Source organism: Eschrichtius robustus, chromosome 1 (genome assembly GCF_028021215.1).
Source record: "Eschrichtius robustus isolate mEscRob2 chromosome 1, mEscRob2.pri, whole genome shotgun sequence".
NCBI classification, from domain to species: Eukaryota; Metazoa; Chordata; class Mammalia; order Artiodactyla; family Eschrichtiidae; genus Eschrichtius; species Eschrichtius robustus.
Genome location: NC_090824.1, coordinates 91357763 through 91381738, shown reverse-complemented (window position 1 = coordinate 91381738; position 23976 = coordinate 91357763). Strand labels below are relative to the sequence as shown.

The window sequence follows — 23976 nt, the reverse complement described above, 5'->3', positions numbered from 1 at the left end:
ATATGAAGAGATGTTTAACGTCACTCATACCAAGGCAAATTTAAGGTACCATTTCAGATTGGCAAAAAGTTTAAAGTATAGCAAACCCAAATATTAGTTGAGGATGTGGATAAACAAAAACTGTCATATATTACTAGCAAAAGTGTAAACTGATACAAGTATAGTAAAGCTGAAGATACTCTATAATGCAAGAATTCTACTTTTAAGTTCATATCCTTGTGCATAGCTTTGCAACCACTGCGCTGGGAATTGTTTACAGATTACCAGTGTGTTGAGCTATTGGTCTCCTCAACCCTCAGTGACTGGGTAGGACGTGGGACAGCTAGATCTCTAGGCCTGTCCTCTAGTCAGCAACAAGCTCACCTTTTAATCTCAATGTACTAATCAAATACTAGAAGTATCCAGAGACTCTCAGGTGCACAAGAAGATATATATGAGAATGTCCACTGTAGTATTTGTTTGAAATAACAACAACAAAAAACACCTGGAAGTGGCCTAATTGTTTATTATATATGAATAGATAAATTATGGTATATTTATACAGTGAAATAATTATAACTGTTAAAAAGCCACAGGTATAACGCAGGTAAGTCTCAATAGCATAATACATTAATACATAATAAGACATCATTTATTTAAAGTTTAAGAAAGCAAACAAAACAATACTTTACAGTTTTACAGATGTTTACAAGTGCAGTAAAAGTCGAAAAACATGTATGGAAATGGATACACACCAATCTCAGCACAGTAGTTACCTCTGGGGAAGAAGAGACAGGATTGAGATCTGGAGGGTACACAGGGAGGCTTCAGTTTATCAGTAATGTTTTATTTCTTTAACAATAACATCAATAACAGAAATATCTGAAACTAACGTGGCAAAATGTTACATTATTTTTGTGTGTTTTTTTTAAAGGGCAGTGGATACTTGACTATTCATTATGTTATTTTCTATCTTTTCTGTAAGTTTGTAATGTTTCTAAATCTAAAAAAGTTTAAAAACTAGTTATATAAATATGTAACTGCCTAACATCACAGGTGCCTAAAATATCCAGGTCAAGAAGGTAATGCGTTAAACTACAAGACTCTTGTAAAATCTTGTGGCTAGCTCCAAATCAACATTAAAAACAAACAAAACCCATTAAGGTTTAGCTCTATGGCTTTGGAAGCTGAGAAGCTGAAGCATCATGCTAACCATAGGCGCATGCTATACACCCCTTGACTGTTTCAGAGCTGTATTTTAAGATAGTTCAGCACTGCTCTGCTATAGTTTCTAGTACAGTCTTGGCTATCGTAAACAAAACTGCTATTAACACATAAGGGTCTGTTTTTAAATTACAAGGATGGAAAAAAAAATACAAGGATGTGTTCTTCCCTCTACTTCCTCTGTGGGATTATTGCCTCTATAGAGTCATTAGGGACCCCACATACACACCAGAACTTGTACTGGCATTAAGAATTATGACACAGATTACTTCAGGGAGAAAAGACAATACTCAGTAAAAGGAGTGACAAGGAGATAAAAATATGTTTCTAATAATATAAAATAATCATGGTAATAACAACGGCAGCTAAGATTTATATAGCACGGGCTATATGCCAGGCACTCTTCTTGGTGCTTTACATTTAAACCTCACATCCACCCTATGAGGTTGAAACTGTTATCCTATTTCACTGATAAGGATAAGGGCAAATAAATGATCCCATGCCTGTTAAAAGATAGAGCCAATGGTTTGAATCCACCAGTTTGACTCTAGAGACCATTGCCCCACTGCTAACGATATTCTGGTAATTCGACCATACACATTTACTGGGACCTTGCCATGTGCAAGGCATGACCACACTGGGAGCTCAAGGTACGAAGATACAACATGGCTTTCCTTTGCGTTTGCGTCTAACTAGACTCTACAGCTCAAAGTTTCTTTTCACCAGTGACTATATCAAAATAATTTTTATACTCAAAACACTTCTCTAAATAATTAAGGATAACTGTTATGAACAATGATTTTCAAAGCAAAGCACCAACAGTTCAAAGAGGTTCAAAAATTAATCCAGAGGACTTCTGGTTTCTGGTTCTGCATATAAGGAGCTCAGAAGTTGCCACTCTATCCTAACAACAAGAAAAAAGCTAAACAGTCTGAAAAATCAACAACTCTTCTTGGGCCCATAAGAAAGAGTAGGACACAGGTCAAACTACTACCACCATGATTAGAGAGACAGGCAAATATGGGAGTCTTGGCTTACAGGAGAGACTAATGAACAGAAACTGCCATAGAAGGCAGTGCCAGGTTACCAAAACCTGAACTGTAACTAATTAATTGCCAGAGGCTCAGTATGGGCAACTCATAGTTAAAACTCTAGGGGGACTCAGTCACAGAGGGGGCTCCCACAAAGCTGTGAAATTTATCTCCAGGAGCTCAACTAGGTTCCCATAGTAAATACCGGAGAAACATCCCCTCGGGCAGGGGGAGGGCAAAAGGAACCATTTTTGAAATACACCAAAGCCCTCAGTTCTCTGTCTGCCCTCCGCAGAAACTAGTTAAACAGCGCCTAACCTGCTAGGGCATTATCAGCGTCTAAGTGACCTGGGGAAGGGAAATACCCAACTCCAGCCCACTCTAGCCACCCTGTCTCACCTAAGGGGGTCGGAAAAAAACTGAGAAACACTTGTGAAGTTCAGAGTCCAGAGACAGGCTCGCTAAAAGCCTGAGACCTAACATAAGACTACAGAATGCTTTCCCTCCCCCACACCTCACCACCACATTACTAAAGACCTATTTACAACAGTTTCTTTTCCCTGGTATATCATGTTAAGGTATCAAGGAAAAATTACAAGGCACACTGAAAGGCGAAAAATGCAATTTGAAAAGAGAGAGTAAGCTTCAGAACCACACACAGCAGAAATGTTGCAATTAACAGACCAGGAATTTAAAACTGTAATTAATATGCTAAGAACTCTAATGGATAAAGCAGACAGCATGCAAGAATAGATAGGCAATATAAGTACAGAGACAGAAATCCTAGAAAGAATCAAAAAGAAATACTAGAGATCAAAAACACTGTAACAGAAATGAAGAGTGCCTTTGATGGGTTTATTAGTAGACTGGAGAAGGCTGAGGAAAGAAGCTCTGAGCTAAAGGCTATATCAATAGTATCCTCAAAAACTGAAAAGCAAAGAGGACAAAGACTGGAAAAAAACAGAACCAAATACCTAAGACAAGTACAAAAGGTGTAACATATGCATAATGAGAATACCAGAAGGAGAAGAGAGAAAAGAACAGAAGAAATATTTGAAATCATAATGACTGAGAATTTCCCCAAATTAATGTCAAACCCCAAACTACAGATCAAGGAAGCTCAGGGAACACCAAGCAGGATAAATGCCAAAACAAACAAACAAAAAATAAACAAAAAAACTGCTTCACAGTATATCTTTTTCAAATTACAGAAAATCAAAGATAAAAAAAAAATTAATCCACTTGTACACTGTTGGTGGGAATGTAAATTGGTGCAGCCACTGTGGAAAACAGTATGGAGGTTTCTCAAAAAACTAAAAACAGAACTATCATATGATCCAACAATTCCACTCCAGTGTAAGTATCCAAAAAAAAAATACCACTAATTTGAAAAGATACACATACCCCAATGTTCCTAGCAGCATTATTTACAATTACCAAGATATAGAAGCAACCTAAGTGTCCATCAACAGATGAATGGATAAAGAAGATGTGGTATAGGCAATGTAAGTACAGAGATAGAATACTACTCAGTCATAAAAAAGTGTGAACTTTTGCCATTTGTATCAACGTGTACGGACTTGGAGGGAATTATGCTAAATGAAATAAGTCAGACAGAGAAAGACAAATACTATATGATATCACTTACATGTGGAATCTAAAATACACAACAAACTAATGAATAAAACAAAAAAGAAGCAGACTCACAGATATAGAGAACAAACAAGTGGTTACCCGTGGGGAGAGGGGAGAGGGGAGGAGCGATATAAGGGTAGGGGGAAAAAAAGGGGTTATTATGGGATTATATGAAATCATGTGTGTGAAACTTTTGAAAATTGTGAAGCACTACAGAATTTAAAGAATCTTTCATTCAATTAGAAAAAGTAAGCACAACATAAAGAGAAAAATCAATCTAAAACTCGGTGAGCCTAGGACTAGAGTAAGTACTGCAAAAATTCAGAATACATGGTCCTTGCTTTCAACATTTCTTTAAATTTACATCTAAGCCAGTGGTTCTAAAACTTTATTTAGCAAAGATCAAAATCACCTGGAGAGCTTGTTAAACCACGAACTGCTGGGCTATATCTCAAGAATTTCTTATGCAGCAGGTCTGGGATGGGACCTAAGAATTCGTGTGTCTAACAAACTCCTGGGTAATGCTGATACTGCTAGTCCAAGGACTACACTTTAAGAATCACTGGATAATTTCATTGCCTTATAAACAAATCATGCTCATCCTTACTCTTTATTTTTAAACTCATGTTCTTGCTCTTGTCCCGACCTTTATTTCAAGGGAATATACTGTGAATTGGAAACTCAAAAGATTATAATAGATACGAAAGAATTTGAGAAGATAAAAAAACTATACAAATGAAAGGACTAATACTTCATGCATTTGGACCTCAGACACTCAGCAATTTCAGCCACATACAATGAGCTATAACCACAGAAGTGATCACAGAGATTGAAAAGGAATAAAAACAGATAAGAAGGACCAAAGATGTGCTGTTTCTTTCTACTGTCCACCATAATATATTGCAGTCAGCAGGGATGGGTACCTATGATAGCCAAGAAAAATAGAAAAAAACTGAATGTGATTAGGATAGCAGCAGTGATACAGACCAAGTGGAAATGGGTAAGAAGTAGACACATTAATGGAGAGAAAGATATACACTGAACAGAAGTAGCCATAAAACAAGGGAAAAAAGTGAATAAGCTATTTAAAGTGTAGGGTGATTAACTGAAAAGAAACGCCAAGTCGTAAAAACCTATATAAGGGTATTACTATGCCATATTAAAGCACATCAACAACACAGCAATCTAGGAACATTGAGCCTGAAAGAAATAAGCCACACATACTTTTAGTAAACATAAATAGCTGTAACATAGCATAACTGTCATGAGAAATAACTGAGTCATCAAGAAAAAGTTCAAATGTGTTTGACACTTTTTTTCTTTATGCTTGACTGTTAAGGCAAAAACAAGTACTTTATACATTTTAGCAAAATTTTTCATAAAAATATATCCAAAACAATTATATCTTGGCAACTAATGGGGAGTTAGTTAACTGGAAATATCAATCATCCAGATACTGTGACTTTTCTCAGGTGTTACTCAAAAAAACAACAGTCACATGATGGGCTTCCCTGGTGGTGCAGTGGTTAAGAATCTGCCTGCCAGTGCAGAGGACACGGGTTCGAGCCCCTGTCTGGGAAGATCCCACATGCCGTGGAGCAACTAAGCCCGTGCACCACAACTACTGAGCCTGTGCTCTAGAGCCCGCGAGCCACAACTACTGAGCCCATATGCCACAACTACTGAAGCCTGCGTGCCTAGAGCCCGTGCTCTGCAACAAGAGAAGCCACCGCAATAAGAAGTCCATGCACTGCAACGAAGAGTAGCCCCAACTTGCCACAACTAGAGAAAGCCCACGCACGGCAACGAAGACCCAACGCAGCCCAAAATAAATAAATAAATAAATAAATAAATAAATTTATTTTAAAAAAAAACAACAATAGAGTCACATGAAAAATAACATGATCACTTCAGTTAAATATTCTAATAACTTTTACTTACCAATGGGAAGATCTTCAGCTTTTGCAAGGTCATTCTCTTCTATTCCAGGCATTCCTGCATCACCACCTCGTTTGATTTGTTCTGCCCAAGTAACAAAAAATATAATTTTATATTTTTCATTACATAAATTGAAAATATTTTGAAGGAATGTAACAATCAGTTTGTAGAGCAACAGGCTATATCAAATGAATATCTTTATATCTTGCTTTGGACATAGTTGTAACTCTATAAACTTACTGTTTTTTCTTCTCTATTAAAGGATCCAAATTTGAAACAGACACCTAATCATAACGGAAGTAAAATCAAACAATATTCTTTATGACTGAAAATGTCCACTTCAAAATGAGAAAAGTCAATATCCTATTAACACAAAATAATAGTAATACCTTTCCCATGTGGAATATGATTGCTCGAGGGTTCTTCATGCTTGCCTGCAGCATTCTCAGCAACTTTTGGAACGTTTTTAGGTATTGCATGATGGTTTATATCCAATTCATTTCCATCTTTTGATTCAAACTTGTGGGCCTCTTGCTGTTAGATTAAGATTTGGTAACAGTAAGTATTTTTCAGTTCAAAATGTGAAACTATTGACACAACTATTAACTTAATATTCTGAAACAGTTCATTTTTTTGAAATACATACCATGGGTCTAAATTCTAAACACTTAGAGATGTGGGATATATTATTTTCTGTTCAGTTTTTATACCTGATATGAAGTCAGAGAATAAGTAATATTTTTTAAAAGTCTCTATCATAAATGGTCTAAAATTTTAGGCAGATATAATTCTCTTTGGCTATGCTGATAATTCTCTTTGGTGATTCTGTGAGAAGACAGTCTTGCTGAGCACTGTGGGTTGCTGTGGAGGCCTACAGTTTGGCACAGTCCTGGGTGCTGTGGGCAGAGTGGGTTCTGTATAGGCATATGTTGTAATCGAGCAGGATAGCAGAGAGCAGGAGGTTGGCACACAGGTGCCCCCTCAAGTGTGATAGATGGCTACTGACATTGTCAGGCTTTTCCCCAAGTAGAAACAGCAAGGGTGGAAAACAGGCAAACTTCTTCCCAGGTGCACTGGCCACTCAAGCATAGCAAGGAATGGCAGAACAATGCACAAGTCAGTGCTCCCTGTAACCTGCTTCAACTAACCATATCTCCTCCTTGGAAACTTGAATCTTCAGGTTTATGATTAGGTCTGACTCAATTCTGTGGGGGGCCAGTTTTCTCTTTTATATTGGTTGAGTTGCCTCAGTGGAAAACTGGGAGAGGCAAGGAGTCAAGTACACATGCTTGGGTTGCCATATTAATATTTAATGCATAATAATATTAACATTAAATGTTCTGTCAACTCTAAAGCACTATGCAATGCAATCATTGGTAACATTATAAAAAATCTACTTTAAAAAAAATCTACTAAAAAATCTACAGAAAATCTAGAAAAATAGGAGCCAAATTGTAAGAATTTGTCACAATAAAGAAGAAAGGGTGCTTTGACAATCAGGTGTAGGTATTCCAGTGTACCTGGCAGATAAAATCAACAACAAACATTTGCACCACGTTTCATAGTTTACAAATTGTTTTCAAGTCTATCCTTTAGTGGAGACAAACGAACAGTTTTGGGATAAACAAAATAAAACTGAGGCTTAAAGAAGTTTAAGCAGCTTGTTCAAGATTACAAAGCTAGAGAAGTATGGAAAAGGGATTCAAACCACAGTCTTTCTCATTCCCACAGTTTCTGGGAACTTGGTAAGCGACAGCCAATTCTGAGAGCTTAATTGCTGATGAGTGAAACGATAAACTGAAATTTCTGAACATGTCAGTATGAAGGCCAAAGGTGAGAAAATCGACGAGGTACAACCTGAGCAGTCATCCTTCATCTCTGTGCATTTTTGCTATAATGCTACATCATAAGGCTACTTCCATAATATTCCACTGCTTTTTGATGTGGATAAAACAAACAATAATAAACAAAACTTAAAAGTCAACAAACTACTGGTCAAAAATACTTTTCCATTTAAAACAGTTAATAAAGATGTTGTCCCTTTGATGATTAACGGCAATACCTTTATGTGAATGGACGATATTAAATACTATTAACAAAATAAGATGGCTTTCTAAACGCAGTATTGTTGATTTGGTAAGGGGACCATCTAATTGTTTTTTTGTTTTTTAATAAATTTATTTGTTTATTTTATTTTTGGCTGTGTTGGGTCTTCATCGCTGCGCGAGGGCTTTTCTCTAGTTGCGGAGAGTGGGGGCTACTCTTCGTTGCGGTGTGCGGGCTTCTCATTGCAGTGGCTTCTCTTGTTGCAGAGTGTGGGCTCTAGATGCGCAGGCTTCAGTAGTTGTGGCTCGCTGGCTCTAGAGTGCAGGCTCAGTAGCTGCGGCACACGGGCTTAGTTGGTCCGCGGCATATGGGATCTTCCCAAACCAGGGCTCTAACCCATGTCCCCTGCACTGACAGGCGGATTCTTAACCACTGCAACACCAGGGAAGTCCCCCTAATTGTTTTTTAAATAAACTTCTTACTCTGAAATAATTTAGATTTATAGAAAAGTAATTACCCATTTCTCAATTTCCCTTAATGTTAACATCACATTAGCACAGTACATTTGCAAAACTAAGAAACCAACATTAGTACATTAACTAAACTCCAGACTTACTTAGATTTCATCACTTTTTCCATTAAGACCTTTTTCTGTTCCAGGATCCAATCCAGGATACTACACTGCATTTATTTTATTTTTTTACTTTATTTAATTTTTTACTACATTGCATTTAAGTACTCAGGTCTTCTTAGTCTCCTCTGGTTTATAACAATTTACCTTTGTAGCATGAAAGCAATAAACAAATGAGTGTGGCTGTGTTCTAATAAAATTGTATTTGTAGACACTAAGACTTGAATTTCTTACAACTTTCCCATATCATAAAATATTCTTTTGAGTTTTTAACCATTTTTAAATGTAATGACCGTTTTTTGCTGATGGGCAGTTAAAAACAGGCAGGAGGTTGGATTTAGTTTGCTGACCCCTTCCCCAGAGTAATTTCCAAGACAGGAATGTACTTAGTTAAAAAAAAAAAAAAAATCCCTCAATACAACTTATGCTTGTTTCATATAGCTTACAATGGATTTATTCCTATGAAAAACAACTGAAATTTCACAGAATCAACTAGTCATAGTAGTTGAAGAACAGAGAATGAGGATGAGGAGTAGAATTAGGCAGCTGGTATGTCACCCTAGAAAGGAGAAATTCTCTTAAGCATCTCCATTCCTTCCCACCTTGCTCCATTTAGGGCAGGATAAGTGCAAAGAAGAACTGGAGTAGATATTAGCTAATTAATAATATAAAAATAGCCTAATACAGAAGAGCAGAAAGGGAGAACTACACTAGGCAGGAAAAAAGAAAAAGCTTATATACATGCTTCTTGGGAGAAGAGAAGAGAGCAAATTCATCCCATTATTTATATACTGGGCTTGTAATAACACAATTGCAACAGCAAGCCCCTTGTCCCCTTCCTTCCGTGTTCTACTATGCTCCTCTAACCATCCAGTGTTTCAATAATACCTTCTGACTGCCCTAAATGCCACCAAGGTAGCTCACTCAGGCCTGCCATCTTCCAGCAATCTATCCCCATGTCTCTTCAAGGAAGACTGCAGATAGGCAGCAGCCATTCCACTTTATAGATTCAAACAATGATGCCCTCAATATCATGCTGCAAAATAGTGAAAGAGCGAAGAATGAAAACCTGGTTTCCTTAACTTCTAGTCCTTTAGATGAGATGCTGCCGAAGACCAAGAAAAATATTTTTCACTAATCAATCTCTCTTAACTCTAATAAATCACAAGACTTTATACAAACCACAGCTAGTCAGATTAGATTATTGTGTATAAAAAAATGAATGTCCTAATGACTAGTAAACTTCAGACAAATTCCCTCCATTTCTAGCAGGACTTTCATAATATATATCAACTGGAATTGTATGAACTAAAAGAATTTGCCACCCCCAAAATATGAATCAAAGTAGTGGCTAGTGTTTCATTTCTGTGTTTTAAGAAAGGAATTCAGAATAACAAAGACTGATAATTATGGAAAATTTTTCTCAATTTTTTTCTATTTCTCAAAAGCATAAAATAGGAAGTAATTGATTTTCCAGTAAAATGATCATCCACTTTACAACCTGAGAAATAAATAGCAAAAATTATTTTTAAAAGTCAGGTAAAAGATATTTAGCTCAAAATTAGTTTTAAGAGTTGAGGTTATACTTTTGTAAATGTCTAATTTACTCAGCAGTAAAGCCACTGCAAGTCACTTTTAAAATTAGGCAGGCTAAAATACTTAAAAATATAATGTTTTATAACAAAAATACAAATTTTAACTTCTAAATTTTAAGATTTATAACAAGAACATATTTTAAGTATTTTTAAAATTTACCTTTTGTTCCTGCAAAAACTGGTCTGCTAACTTTTTAATATTTTCTTCATGCTGTGCTCTTAATTCCTTGATCTGTTGTCCACACTGAAAACTAAATTACAAGTCATCCTTTTAGACTATTATTTTGGATTGATTCTCAAAGATGTCTAGAAGTTGAAAACATACATTTATAAGGATAAAGCATTCAGTTAGCAGGGGAGTGGGTAGGGAAGGACAAAGAGCAGACATAAAAATAGCTCACAGTCAAAATTCTTACAATATTTGAATCTTTAATAGAGGATAAAAATATTGATAAAACTAATTCAAAAACAGAAATTAGAAAGATGAAAATTTATTTTTATAAGTTGTATTTATAAAGAAACAACTGTCAAAGTCAACTTCAATCACAGAAGAGAAAAACACTTTAAAAGAGAAAACTGTAAGACCAATAATATAGTAATAGATAAGAAAAGCTAGAATTATAAGAGTTGATAAGGAGTGGCAGCAGATGATTCATCAAATAGTTAGTACTTTCAACACAATAATAAAAGCCTAAACCATAAGAAGAGCAAGAATGGAAGAAACTAATAAAGAAGAGAGAATGCAACCAGCAAGAGAAAATGTGAAGGAACAAAACACATAAAGATTGTGAATTTCCACTGGACAAGTAGTCAAAAACAAACAGATCATTCATGCAAAAAGAAACAAAGAATACATACACAGACAAATGTTATCTTCCACCATTTAAAATGCAAATTAAACTTCTTATATGTATATATAGTACTATCTTATTACTATACTAGCAAAATTAAGTTAGAATTATAAAAGCCAATGTTGGTGGGGCTCCAGGGAAACATTTACATTATAAATTAGTATAGTCATTTTACAAAGCAATCTTTCATATATGTGATAAGAGCAACAAAATCAATAAAACATTCCACCTCAGAAGTTCTATATTTGAGAATATAACCAGTGAAATAATGTAAGAGGGAGAAAATGCTTTTTGCACAAAGATTTTTATAGTTGATAGTCATAACAGTGAGAAAAGGAAAACTCCTACAATGGTCCAGCAGTTGGGAGAGATTAAACAAGCTTTGGTACACTAACATGCTGGAATAATATTTATTTAATCCTAAAGATATATGTAAAATTATTGAATACTATTAGATTAAAATACATATATGTAAGTAGATGCATATTGATAACCTACAAGAGTAAGAACTCAGAAATGAATAAACAGTTTAAGATACAGTGAATCTTTCTAATTTTTGGTATGTAGACCCAAAAATACCTTTAACTGTAAAACTGATTTAATACACAATAAACCCTTTTAAAGAGTAATTCTAGAAAGGCCCCTAAGAGGTTTCCCAACCGCATCACCAACAGTGCAGAGGTGTAAGCAAGGGGACTGAAGTGCAGAACAGGAGAAGCAGCTGGTGCTTAGTCCCTCAGCTATTCTGGGGACATCTTCCAGTGCCAGCTTTATCTTCTGGATTGACCCTCGAAAAGAACCACAGAATCTTCTTTCAGTCTTTGCCACATCTAATTCAATAAAACTCAGACCTTGAAAGATTTTCTGTCTCACAATGAACTCTACTACATGGGCAGATTCAACATGCCTTGTAAGAGATATTTTCATGTTGTTCAACATATCAAAATAAAAGAGAGTGATTTCAAAGAGGCATAGAAAGATAACAGAAAAGGGATTTAAAAGACCTCGTGAAATGAAAGAAGAGAAGAAAAACAGAAGCCAGAAAGGAAGAAATTAATTGAAAGTTGGACAAATATTCAAGATTCATAAATATTTGTTGCATGTAGCCTCTTACCTCTCATATTCTAACCTCTTCACAAGGTAAGTATTGTTCTTCCTATAGTCCTGGAGCTGGTCTTCCTGTCGAAGAAACTCCTGACGAAGCTCAGCGAGTTGCTCTATCCACCGAAGGTAAAAATCAAAGGAATGAAGTTTACTTTATTGCTTCCCATTGAGAAGGTATGGGATTTTCAAAAATTATATACAGGAAGTTAAATTTATATAATAAGTACCACATTTAACTGCCTTTCATACACATGCATGGGCAATAAAACAAGATAGCCTCAATGGCTTTCACATAAATCAGAAATATTAAAAAATTACACATCTTTTCACATTAGGTAGACAGTATGCTAAGTTGTGGAAATAGTACAAAAAGAACTACCTATCTCTCTAAACCTTACTGCTTTATAAAAGTAGGGAAAAAAATCATATTTTTTAGATGTATTGGCTATAGGTACAGAATTCAATTCATTCTAAATCATACTTGATTCCCAAATTAAGTACCAATCATTTTAGATCTCATTTCTAGTTCTGCTACTGAGGTTTAGGTCCACATATACCAAAATTCCATTTTCAAAGCTTATAACCTCCAGACTAGAGCTAAAAGTTTTAGCTGTAATGAATAACATGAAATTTCAAACTGGATAGTAAATTAAAAGCTGGACCAGATCCGCTTTGGGAACCTTTAATCCATAATCACTGGCCCCACATTTTCTAGTCACTCCCTCTTCATCTAACCCTACAAATAAAAGAAATTCAGCCAGAGAAGAGAAATGTCAGTTTCTTGGATAGAGGATTAAAAAATTAGCCAACAGCCTTAGCAGCTAAGCAAAAGTAATAGTTAAGAAAGTTTTAATTTTTATAAATGGGAACAGAGGTCTATTCTGTATAAGCAATAACTACTTATTAAGACTAAAGTATAATATCTAACCATAATGTACAATATTATAACTATAACATAACATCTACTTTTCATAGAGGGCTTACAGAATTAACCTTGTTACTTTAAAGGCACTCAAAAAATGCTTGTGATGTAAGTTTTTAAAAAGCAGATATAAGCATATATTTATAATATAAAATATATCCATGTAAAAAAAACAGATGAGAATAAAAATATATCAAAATGCTACCAGTGATTACACTTAGTGGTGGGATTCTGAGCATATTTTTTCCTCTACTTTCTAAATTTTATTGGGGAATCATAACTATGGTGATGACAAAAAGTAAAAATGTTAAAGTCACATGAACGTTTGCTGAAGTATATAAAGTTTAACAATACGCATAACAATAGCTATTGTATAGTATTAATAACCAAATATGAAAAGTAAATGATTTATATAAAATGCTTATAGGTAATAAATATGCTTGCCTATTCAAGCCACATTTTTATTATTATTTTTTAAATTTATTTTTTAAATTTTTTAAATTTATTTATTTATTTATTTATTTATTTATTTATTTATTTATGGCTGTGCTGGGTCTTCCTTGCTGCGTGCGGTCTTTCTCTAGTTGCGGCGCGTGGGAGCTACTCTTTGTTGCGGTGCACGGGCTTCTCACTGCGGTGGCATCTCTTGTTGCGGAGCACAGGCTCTAGGCACACGGGCTTCAGTACTTGTGGCATGTGGGCTCAGTAGTTGTGGCACACGGGCCCTAGAGCACAGGCTCAGTAGTTGTGGTGCATGGGCTTAGTTGCTTTGCAGCATGTGGGATCTTCCCAGACCAGGGATTGAACCCGTGTCCCCTGCATTGGCAGGTGGATTCTTAACCACTGCGCCACCAGGGAAGCCCTATTATTTTTATTTTAATTGAGATATAACATTGTGTAAGTTCAAGGTGTACAACATGTTGATTTGATTCACTCACATATTGTGAAATGATTACCATCATAGCATTAGCCAACATGTCCACCATCTCACATAATTACCACTTTTTTTGTGGTGAGAACATTTAAGATCTACTGTCTTAGCAGCTTTCAAGTATATAATACAGTCTTGTTAACTATAATCACCATGCTGTATATAGATCACCAAAACTTATTCATCTTATAACAGTTTGTACCCTTTGACCAACATCTCATTTTCCCCACACACCTCCCAGCCCCTGGTAACCACCATTCTACTCTGTGTCTATGAGTTTAGTCAAGTCACATTTTAAATTTCTCTTCTTACTCTATTAATTCTCCAATATACAAACACGGTTGATTTCTGTAGTTTTTCACATTACTCCCACCCTAGATAAAAGTAACAAATCTGAGGTCAGGTATCCCTGAATAACACATTCAGCTTGCTATCTGATCCCTGGTCCCATCTATTAAGAAATAGAGGGCTAGAGGTAGCAGAACTCTGGCCTCAGCTATGGATGTTGAGTCTACAGAAACAATGAGATCCCAGCAGGAGGCAGTGACAAAAAGCCTTGTAGTTTACAGACAGTGTTAGTCAGTTCCCTGAAGCTGTACTCAAGAAGGAAATATTTTAGAACTGAAAGTTACTACGTTAAAAAAAAAAAAAAGAAAAATCAAATCAGCACTACCTAGTAGCTACTAGGGAATGGACCTCAACTGGTGGTCAGGACTCATTCAGGCTTCTTTTTCCTACACATTAAACTAACTGAAGCAGCTAAGTTTACCTTCAGAATGAACCTGAGGCTTAGTATGATTTTAAGATTTGGGATGGCTTCTCTGCCTCCCCACAAAGTTTCTCACTAACAATATTTGAAATACCTTTATCAGGAAATAAAGTTTTCACATTTAAATGGAGATAAAAGGCTTAAAATTCAATTGACAGAAAAATAAAACATCAGTATGAGTGAGTTCCAGTCCATGTAAAATATCAGATTCTAACCTATTTGAATACAGGGAAAGGATTATAAAGCATGCAGCAGATTGGTGCTTTGAGTGGGCCAAAATAAAGACTTGAAAGGGGACAAGTAGAGTTCTCTGGTGGTATAGTGTTTAGGATTCAGTGCTTTCACTGCAGTGGCCAGGATTCAATCCCTGGTTGGGAAATTGAGATCCCGCAAGCCGCGTGGCGTGGCCAAAAAAACGGGGGGGAGGGGAGTAAATAGATCAGAAAGCAAAACTAAAGACAAAATTTTCCTATATCACAATTTTACCTTCAACTGATTGCCATGTGTTTTCTTCATTTTGAACCCAGAGATACTCTGTGTCTAGTGTGGCTGCTCTAGGTCACCACAGCAGGATGCTCAGAGTAACTTTTTTTTTTTTTTTAATTTTTGGCTGCGTTGGGTCTTCGTTGCTGCACGTGGGCTTTCTCTAGTTGCCGCAAGGGGGGCTACTCTTCGTTTCAGTGCACAGGCTTCTCATTGTGGTAGCTTCTCCTGCTGCGGAGCACGGGCTCTAGGCTTGCAGGCTTCAGTAGTTGTGGCACGTGGGCTCAGTAGTCGTGGCTCGCGGGCTCTAGAGCGCAGGCTCAGTAGTTGTGGTGCATGGGCTTAGTTGCTCCGCGGCATGTGGGATCTTCCTGGACCAAGGATCAAACCTGTGTCCCCTAAATTGGCAGGGGGACTCTTAACCACTGCACCACCAGGAAAGTCCCCAGAGTAACTTAATATGAGATCAGGTCCAAGGTCGATTGTGCAGGGTAGTCTAGCTCTGACAGTAGTATCAGGGTATGCTATAGAAAGATATGGCCATAATCTCTCAATTTAACTTCTAGGATGATCTTTTAAAGCCAAAAAAAATATATTTACTTCTGGAAATTTTTTATTGCAAATTTTCTTTCAGTAATAGGAATAAAAATAAGGTAACCTATTCAAAATAAGTGTATACTAGAATGTTAATTTACTTTCTCAGGCATTAAAAACCAACCCTAATCCTTTTATTTCCAAGAAAATATTAAAAGATTTTTTTTAGGATCTTGATGTGTATTAATTCCATTATATCCGACATTAATGTCAATGAAAATAGTCAAATACGGATTTTACTGTCAACTTGTCAAGAAGTTTGCTTCAGTAGAAATAGTTCCCAGGGTGCAAAAGTCACATTAATGAAATTCAATCTCAAGCATCCAAGCTTCAGTAACTGCACTAAAACCAAAAGTTGCACGGTATGAGTTCAAATCAAAGCTTTTTTCTCTGCTAAAGATTATCATCAAAATTTCAAAACATCTCAAGATCTACTTCAACACATACAGCAAAATAAAGATTTTTACTCAGTAACATAGGCTGTCATTTTCTCTGACATGTACTAGCAAAAGCCATAGGACTTCTTATTCAACTGATCTATTACTATTTAATAAGAAATATACTTTGATGACAAGCAAAATCATTTGTAAAAATTGCAAGCTGGAAGCAGCACTGACAGTGTGCCATCTTCTGTGTCATCCTGTGCACTCCAGTGAGTCAAAAAGAGTAGAATATGGACACAAATGCAACAACAATAAATGTGGCCAACCAGAAAGTAAATTTTTTTTTAAAGGATTTTTTAATTTTTAATTAATTAATTAATTTATTTATTGGCTGAGTTGGGTCTTTGTTGCTGCACGCGGGCTTTCTCTAGTTGCAGTGGGGGCTACTCTTCATTGTGGTGCGCGGGCCTCTCATTGCGGTGGCTTCTCTTGTTGTGGAGCACGGGCTCTAAGTGTGCGGGCTTCAGCAGTTGTGGGTCACAGGTTCTAGAGCTCAGGCTCAGTAGTTGTGGTGCACGGGCTTAATTGCTCCGCGGCATGTGGGATCTTCCCGGACCAGGGGTCGAACCCATGTCCCCTGCATTGGTAGGCGGATTCTTAACCACTGTGCCACCAGGGAAGCCCAAAAGTAAATTTTTAACAGAAAATCAAAGCTGTTCTAAATCATAGATAGTAAAAAATTAATAATTCCTATGTTTGGGTTATAACACACAAATGATACTTCCTAATGGATTTGCTAGGTGAGAAGCAAAACTTACATAAATTACAAAGTCAACTTAGGTTGGCTTCTTCAAGAGGATGTTAAAAATATATTACCTGGGATTTCCCTGGCGGTGCAGTGGATAAGAACCTGCCTGCCAATGCAGGGGGCACAGGTTTGATCCCTGGTCCGGGAAGATCCCACGTGCCACGGAGCAACTAAGCCCGTGCGCCACAACTACTGAGCCTGCACTCTAGAGTCCGCAAGCCACAACTACTGATCCTGTGCACCCCAACTACTGAAGCCCGTGAACTCTAGGGCCCGCATGCTGTAACTACTGAGCCCGTGTGCTGCAACTACTGAAGTCCGCGTGCCTAGAGCCCGTGCTCCACAACAAGAGAAGCCACCGCAATGAGAAGCCCACACACTGCAATGAAGGGTAGCCCCCGCTCATGGCAACTAGAGAAAGCCCGCGTGCAGCAACGAAGACCCAACGCATCCAATAAATAAATAAATAGATAGATAGATAGATAAATAAATAAAAATAAATTTTAAAAATATATGTATATATTACCTAATTCTATCTAAATAGGTTTAAAATGGTTATAAAGATATATTTATGAAATTAGAGAGCAAGTATTACCCACATATACAAACTTAGAGTCACTGCATGCAAAGTTTAAAATATATAGTGTTGTAATCAAAGGGTATGAGGGAGAAGCGGGATAGTCCTCAGACCCCAAACTCCAAAGGCCAGTGATAGTGTGCAGTAATGTAAGCAGACGATAGAGCTTGTTCTCTTTACCTATTATTTTTCATAAGAGCTTTAGTCATCTCCTATCACTTCATCTAAGTGAAAAAAAATCTGTCTTCTTACTTTCTTTCTATCTACCTACCTACCTACCTACCTATCTATCAAATCTGTCTCCAGGTTTCTTCCCAGTTTTTGTTGCAGGTTTCTTTGATCCCGGGGTATCTGAAACATTAAGTTTGGAGGATCTGTCCAAAGCATCCCTAGATCTGAATGGATTATTTTAGCAGATTGGACACAGTACAGAGGAATCATCCCTAACCTTTTCCCTAGAAATCTGACAGTCTCCAAAGCTACACCTCAATTTTCTTTGAGGATTCTTCTAACATGTCATTGCATGAACTCTGTCTACAGCACAAGATTAAAATGCAGACCTCAAATATTAACTTGCACTTATTATATATAAAGCAATATTAAAAATTTTTCATTATATCTTAAGACAAAAGGATAAATGTTTTGCCATCAGAGGAGCTTTGTTCAAAAATTCTATCTCATTTAGCTGTTTAACTTGAGGACTTCTTAATTCTTCAGGATTTTAGACATTTAGTGACCTTTATATTTAATCTGTAATTAAGTTTCTTACCCTTTAAATGATGTATGTCTGCCATCTGATATGATATGTTGTTCTGCAGTTTAACCTGAAAAAAAAATCATTTTCATTTTACTAAAGAATATGTAGTTTTGCTCATATTTACATTTTTTCCCTCATATTCACTTTGCGCTTGATCATAAGTACAAAAGAAAAATCCTTAAGTTATGCATACCACACCACTTTCCAAAAAGAATTAGAAATAAGTTCTGATTTTGTAATACTCATTTTAAATTTGCACAAGAATATTCATTTTACTTAATATATAGTATAACAATTTTCAAAAGTTTTTAAGTTTGAGTTGAATATTGCTTAATAGTATGTTTTTTCGAAATCTTACCAGAAGATTTTCAACTCTGTATTAAGAAAAGAATTGTCTGAATCAATTAATGCCAAGTCAAAAATAATTATTGTTTATCAAGCTCCCACAGGATGACAGATACTACACAGGACCCATTGCTGTAGTCACTGTCCTCTAGGGGCCAGTATACAAGAGCACCAGGAACTTAAACGTGTACCAAAATATGACTCAATTTAAGGCTTACCACTTAATTTAAAAAGTAAGACAAGGCCTTGGATAGCCAGGATATCAAAGAACTACTGTGTCTCAGTTCTTGCTTAAACAGGTTTCACCTAATTGTAAAATGCAAAATATCACTACAAACAGGTTCTCTTGTCAACCTCAAGAGTAACATTATTTTGAAAGGTGCAGACTGATTCATACTGATCAAAAGCAGCACCATGAGTGGCAAAATGATTATGCTAAATACCACTTCAATCTCTAAAGAAAAAAACTTTAACTTTTCATCTTGAAATAATTATAGGTTCATAGGAAATTGCAAAGATAACACAGATGAATCCCATATACCCTTCACACAATTTCCCCCAATTGGGTACATGTTATACAACTATATGACATCAAAATCAGGAAACTGACATTGGTACAATGTGTATGTATATAGTTCTATGCCATTTTATCATATGTATAGATTCATGTAAACACCATCAAAATCAAGATACAGAACTATTCCATCATCACAAATATCTCCCTCATGCTATCCTTTATAGTCAAACCTATCCTCCTTCCCCACTATACCTGATCCCTGGTAACCACTAATTTGTTCTCCACTCTGTAATTTTGTCATTTCAAGAATGTTATATAAATGGAATCATATAGTATGTGACCTTCTGAGATGTTTTTCAATCAGCATAACGCATAGTTGTATACATCAATAGTTCATTCCTTTTTATTGCTGAGTAGTATTCCGATATGAATGTACAATAGTTTGTTTAAGCATTCAACTACTTTAGAACATTTTGGTGGTTTCTAGTTTTTGGCTATCACAAATACAGCTGCTATGAAAAACTGTGTACAGATTTTTACATGAATATTAGTTTTTATTTCTCTGGAGTAAATGCCCAGGAGTGAGACTGCTGGGTTGTATGGTAAGTCTATGTTTAGTTTTTAAAGAAACTGTCATGCTATTTTCCAGAGTGTCCATGACATTTTCAACTACGTTCTAAGAACTTATTGTGCCAAGGTACTGGATGGGAGAGTATAAAACAATTAGAAAACATGAGAGCAGTCTCAAAGAATCAGTAGGCAAGGTAGCACCTAAACTAGTATAATTACTGTAGGATTTCAGAGATGATTCCTACCTAATATGATCAGGAAAGTTTCTTGGAAGGGGTCTTATCCGAATTAGGCATTGAAGGCTAGGTAAAACTCTAAATAAGTAGAAAAAAGCATTTCAGATAGAGGAGGTGGCATAAGAAAAGATATAAGAAAGCATGAGACATATATGAAGACCCCACCAAAGCACTGTTTGGCTAAAGCACATGATACAGGGAAAACTATAATAATGAAGAAGGTTGGGAAAAAAAAGACTGGAGGGCCCTTCCACTGACATGAAATGTCCAGACTAGGCAAATCTATAGAGACAAAAAGTAATTAGTGGCTGCCAGGGGCTGAAGGGAGGAGGAATGAAGGGTGACCTCCTAATGGGCGTGGTGTTTCTTTTTGGGGTGATAAAAATGTTCTGGAATTAAATAGGGAGATGGCTGCACAACTTTGTGAGTATACTAAAAACCGCTGAATTGCACACTTAAAAAGGGCAAATTTCATGGTCTTTGAATTATATCAATATTTTAATTATATCAATTATATCAATATTTTATAAATCATATCAATATTTTAATGCAAAAAATAAAAATAAAAATGCTGAGGGTACTATGGGGCACCATATAGGAAACTGGGGATAAAATAATGGATAAACACTAGGCACTCAAGTTTACTATTTAGAAGACACAGTCAGGTAAACAGGCAATTATAGTAAAATAAGTGCTATTATTGGATTCTGCAGATGGCAGAACTTAGTAAAAGCATTTAAATCCAGCCTTGGGGGAATGAGAGGAGGTTTCTGGAGATGATGATAACTGAAATAAGTCCAGCAGGAAGAAGAGTGGCTAGCCAGGTGGAAGTAGGGAGAGGGTAAGGAAATATGTGTCAAAACTTAGAAGTGAAAAACACTGCACATCACAGAAACTGCAAGCAGTTCTAAGCAGTTTTAAGCTGGAACAGAGAGTTAGGGGGAAATGACAAGAAGTATGTCTAGAAAGATAAGCAAGGTCCACATTACGAAGCGCCTTGCCAAGGAATGGGGATACATTCCACTGGCTATGGTCAAATTTTAAAGGACTTCAAACAACGTAATGAAACCCAATTTGCATTTTAAAAAGTCAATCTGGCTTCAGTATGATGAGTGGACCAGAGAGACAAGACTAGAGAGACCAGGTAAGATAGTAGGAGAATGGGGGACTACTGTTGTTTTTCAAGTGAGAGAAAATGTTCCTTTAAGCCAGGGGTGGGCAAATTATGGCCTGTGAGCCAAATCTGGCCTGCTGCCTGCTTTTGTATGGATGGCAAACAAAGGATGGTTTTTACATTTTTAAATGGTTGGAGAGAAAAGCCAAAAGAATATTTCATGAATTATATGAAATTCAAATTTCAGTGTCTATAAAGTTTTATGGGAAATAGCCCCACCCATTCATTTCTATATTGTCTTATGGCTGCTTTGGAGCTGCAGTGATTGCAGAAAAGATCATATGGACTGCAAAGCCTGAAGTATTTACTATCTGGCCCTTTATAGAAAAAGTTTGCCGATCCCTGGTCCAAACTAACAGAATGAGAACAGAGAGATAAATACATGTGAGAGATATTAAAGGGGAACAATGAATAGTCTAACTGATTGATTAGATAGAGGAGTAAAAGAAGAAACATTAAGGATGATGTTTAAATTTCTAGAGTAAGGGGACTAAGGTAAGACTGCAATACTCCACAATAGGGAAACACAGGAGAAACAGACTTGGGATGGGAGGGAGAAGTGGGGACATGATTCTTTTTCAGACTTGGACCTACTGAATTTGAGGCACTTGTGACACACCCAAGATATCTTTAGTAGGAAGTTGGACATATAGGTTTAGAGCTTGGGCATACATGATTTGAGAGTTATTCGCATACGGATGGCGATTAAAGCCATGGGAGTGAGATCACTGACGAAAAGCTGCAAGAGGCAGCAGGAAAAACTGATACCAACAGCTATGTGATCTGCTGACTACTAAGAACTGCTCTCTAATAACTTCTAATTAGCCTATGTCTATTTTCTTTCCTGTTTCTTTTACAGTAGTCCCCCACCCACCCCAATCCGTGGTTTTGCTTTCTGTGGTTTCAGTTACCAGCAGTCTGAAAATTCCAGAAATAAACAATTCATAAGTTTTAAATTGCGTGCTGTTACGAGTAACGTGATGAAATCTGGGGTGACATGCTCCGTCCTGCCTGGGATCCCTAACCATCAACATCACCTGCTCCTAACATCCAACCACTCACAGTGCCATGGCTCGATGATCCAAGATCACCCAAAGTAAGTGATCCTCCTTCTAACCTATCACCAAAAAAGTCAATAGTAGTTTAATGCTACGTCATTCATCTCATTTCATCTCACCATGTAGGCATCTTATTATCTCACATCCTCAAAAGAAGGGTGAGTAAAGTACAAGATATTATATTTTGAGAGAGAGACCACATTCATGTAACTTTGATTATAGTATATTGTTATAATTGTTCTATTTTATTATTGTTGTTAATCTCCTACTGTGCCTTATTTAGAAATTAAACTTTATCATAGGTATGTATATATGTATGTAAAAAACAGAGTATATATAGGGTTTAGTGCTATCCATGGTTTCAGGTATAAACTGGGGGTCTTGGTATGCATCCCCCGTGGATAAGAGGGGATTATTGTATTTTCATGATCCAATTTCTTTTTGCATTTTTTGCCCCTCCAAAGAACATAGCCATCCTTTATTTTTGTTTTCAACAAGTTTGCATTACTTTGTTTTTTATCCATTTTTATGATGCTCTTCCAGCTTCCTGTACTCTATTTTAAATTTACTTTTGAAAAAGCTAGAGATGCTATTCTTTTTCTTTTTTTAAATTATTAATTAATTAATTAATTTTGGCTGTGCTGGGTCTTAGTTGCGGCATGCGAGATCTTTAGTCTTGGCACGCGAACTGTTAGTTGCGGCATGCATGTGGGATCTAGTTCCCTAACCAGGGATTGAACCCGGGCCCCCTGCATTGGGAGCATGGCGTCTTAGCCACCGGACCACCAGGGAAGTCCCCTATATCCTTATACTCTTAAAAAAATTTTTTAATGGAGGAGGGGGAGTTCAATCTACAGACTACAAAAATAGTAAAGGATATTATGAGCAGTACTACTTTATTCTTATCACTTTAATTTTCTCCTCAATCTTTTTAATTGAGAATGGAGACGCTGATCCCAATGGCTCACATATAAAGTCCTCACATTTCAAAAGCTGCCCTGGAACAATATATTTTACATGGTATTGAAGAGAAAATCACAGCTTGTCTAAATAAAAGCCTTTCTTAATCCAAATAGAATGAATTTATTTCCCACCTCATTCTTTTGCCATGCAAGGATCTTCCAGTTAGCTTCTCAGACCCACTTTATGGCATATTGTTTCCTTGGCATCTCATGTTCTCTATTATTCCTGTCAGTCTTTCTTCGCACAAAAATCTTATATTCGGTGTTCAGTATTATCAGCAGGTACCAGTTCCCAATTTCTCTCACTTCCTATTAACACTAGTTTCATTGCGCTGGTTATCTCACCTTCCATATGCCTTTGAACAGAGGCATCACAGATTTGCTCATAGATCTCTGGTAGATCATTAAACCCAGAAGTTTTCTTCCTTCTACAATAATTTTATTATGTTGCTCAGTTTTAGAATCAGATGTCTACTACTAAATTATCTGTTCATCTTTTTGACACCACAATATTACAGGCATCTGATATCTCTTCTCTCCACATACACAACCCAATCCCCAAAATTCTTATCTAGCTCCTAAAACCGTTTGACAAAGAATTCCTCTTTCAATCTTATCCTTTTAAGGCAATCTGAATGTGTTTTTACCTACCATGGCACTCCCTTGTATTTTTGCAAAATCTAAGAATGTAAAGCAATGACTTAATTTTGGCTTTAATCTTATGTTTTCTACCATCTTGGATCTGTTTAAAGACTTCTTCCACTTGGTTTCTGATTTTTAATGCTTCCTTCAATGTCTTCAACCTGTTTTTCTTTACTTTTATGCTTTTCATTAATCATTTCTGCATATAGATAGG

The 23976-nt window shown here is 36.4% G+C and overlaps 1 protein-coding gene across 4 annotated transcripts in view; it reads right to left on the bottom strand.

The window, feature by feature from the left end:
* GOLM2 (golgi membrane protein 2) overlaps window positions 1-23976 on the bottom strand; it is a 101798-nt gene that overhangs the window by 44941 nt on the left and 32881 nt on the right. For all 4 annotated transcript variants that reach the window (XM_068550697.1, XM_068550700.1, XM_068550699.1 and 1 more), the window contains exons 2-6: window positions 18271-18325; window positions 12045-12147; window positions 10240-10330; window positions 6197-6341; window positions 5811-5891 (exon numbers count right to left, since the gene is read on the bottom strand). In XM_068550697.1, the coding sequence (XP_068406798.1) occupies window positions 5811-5891; window positions 6197-6341; window positions 10240-10330; window positions 12045-12147; window positions 18271-18325 (475 nt within the window). The remainder of the gene's footprint in view (window positions 1-5810; window positions 5892-6196; window positions 6342-10239; window positions 10331-12044; window positions 12148-18270; window positions 18326-23976) is intronic.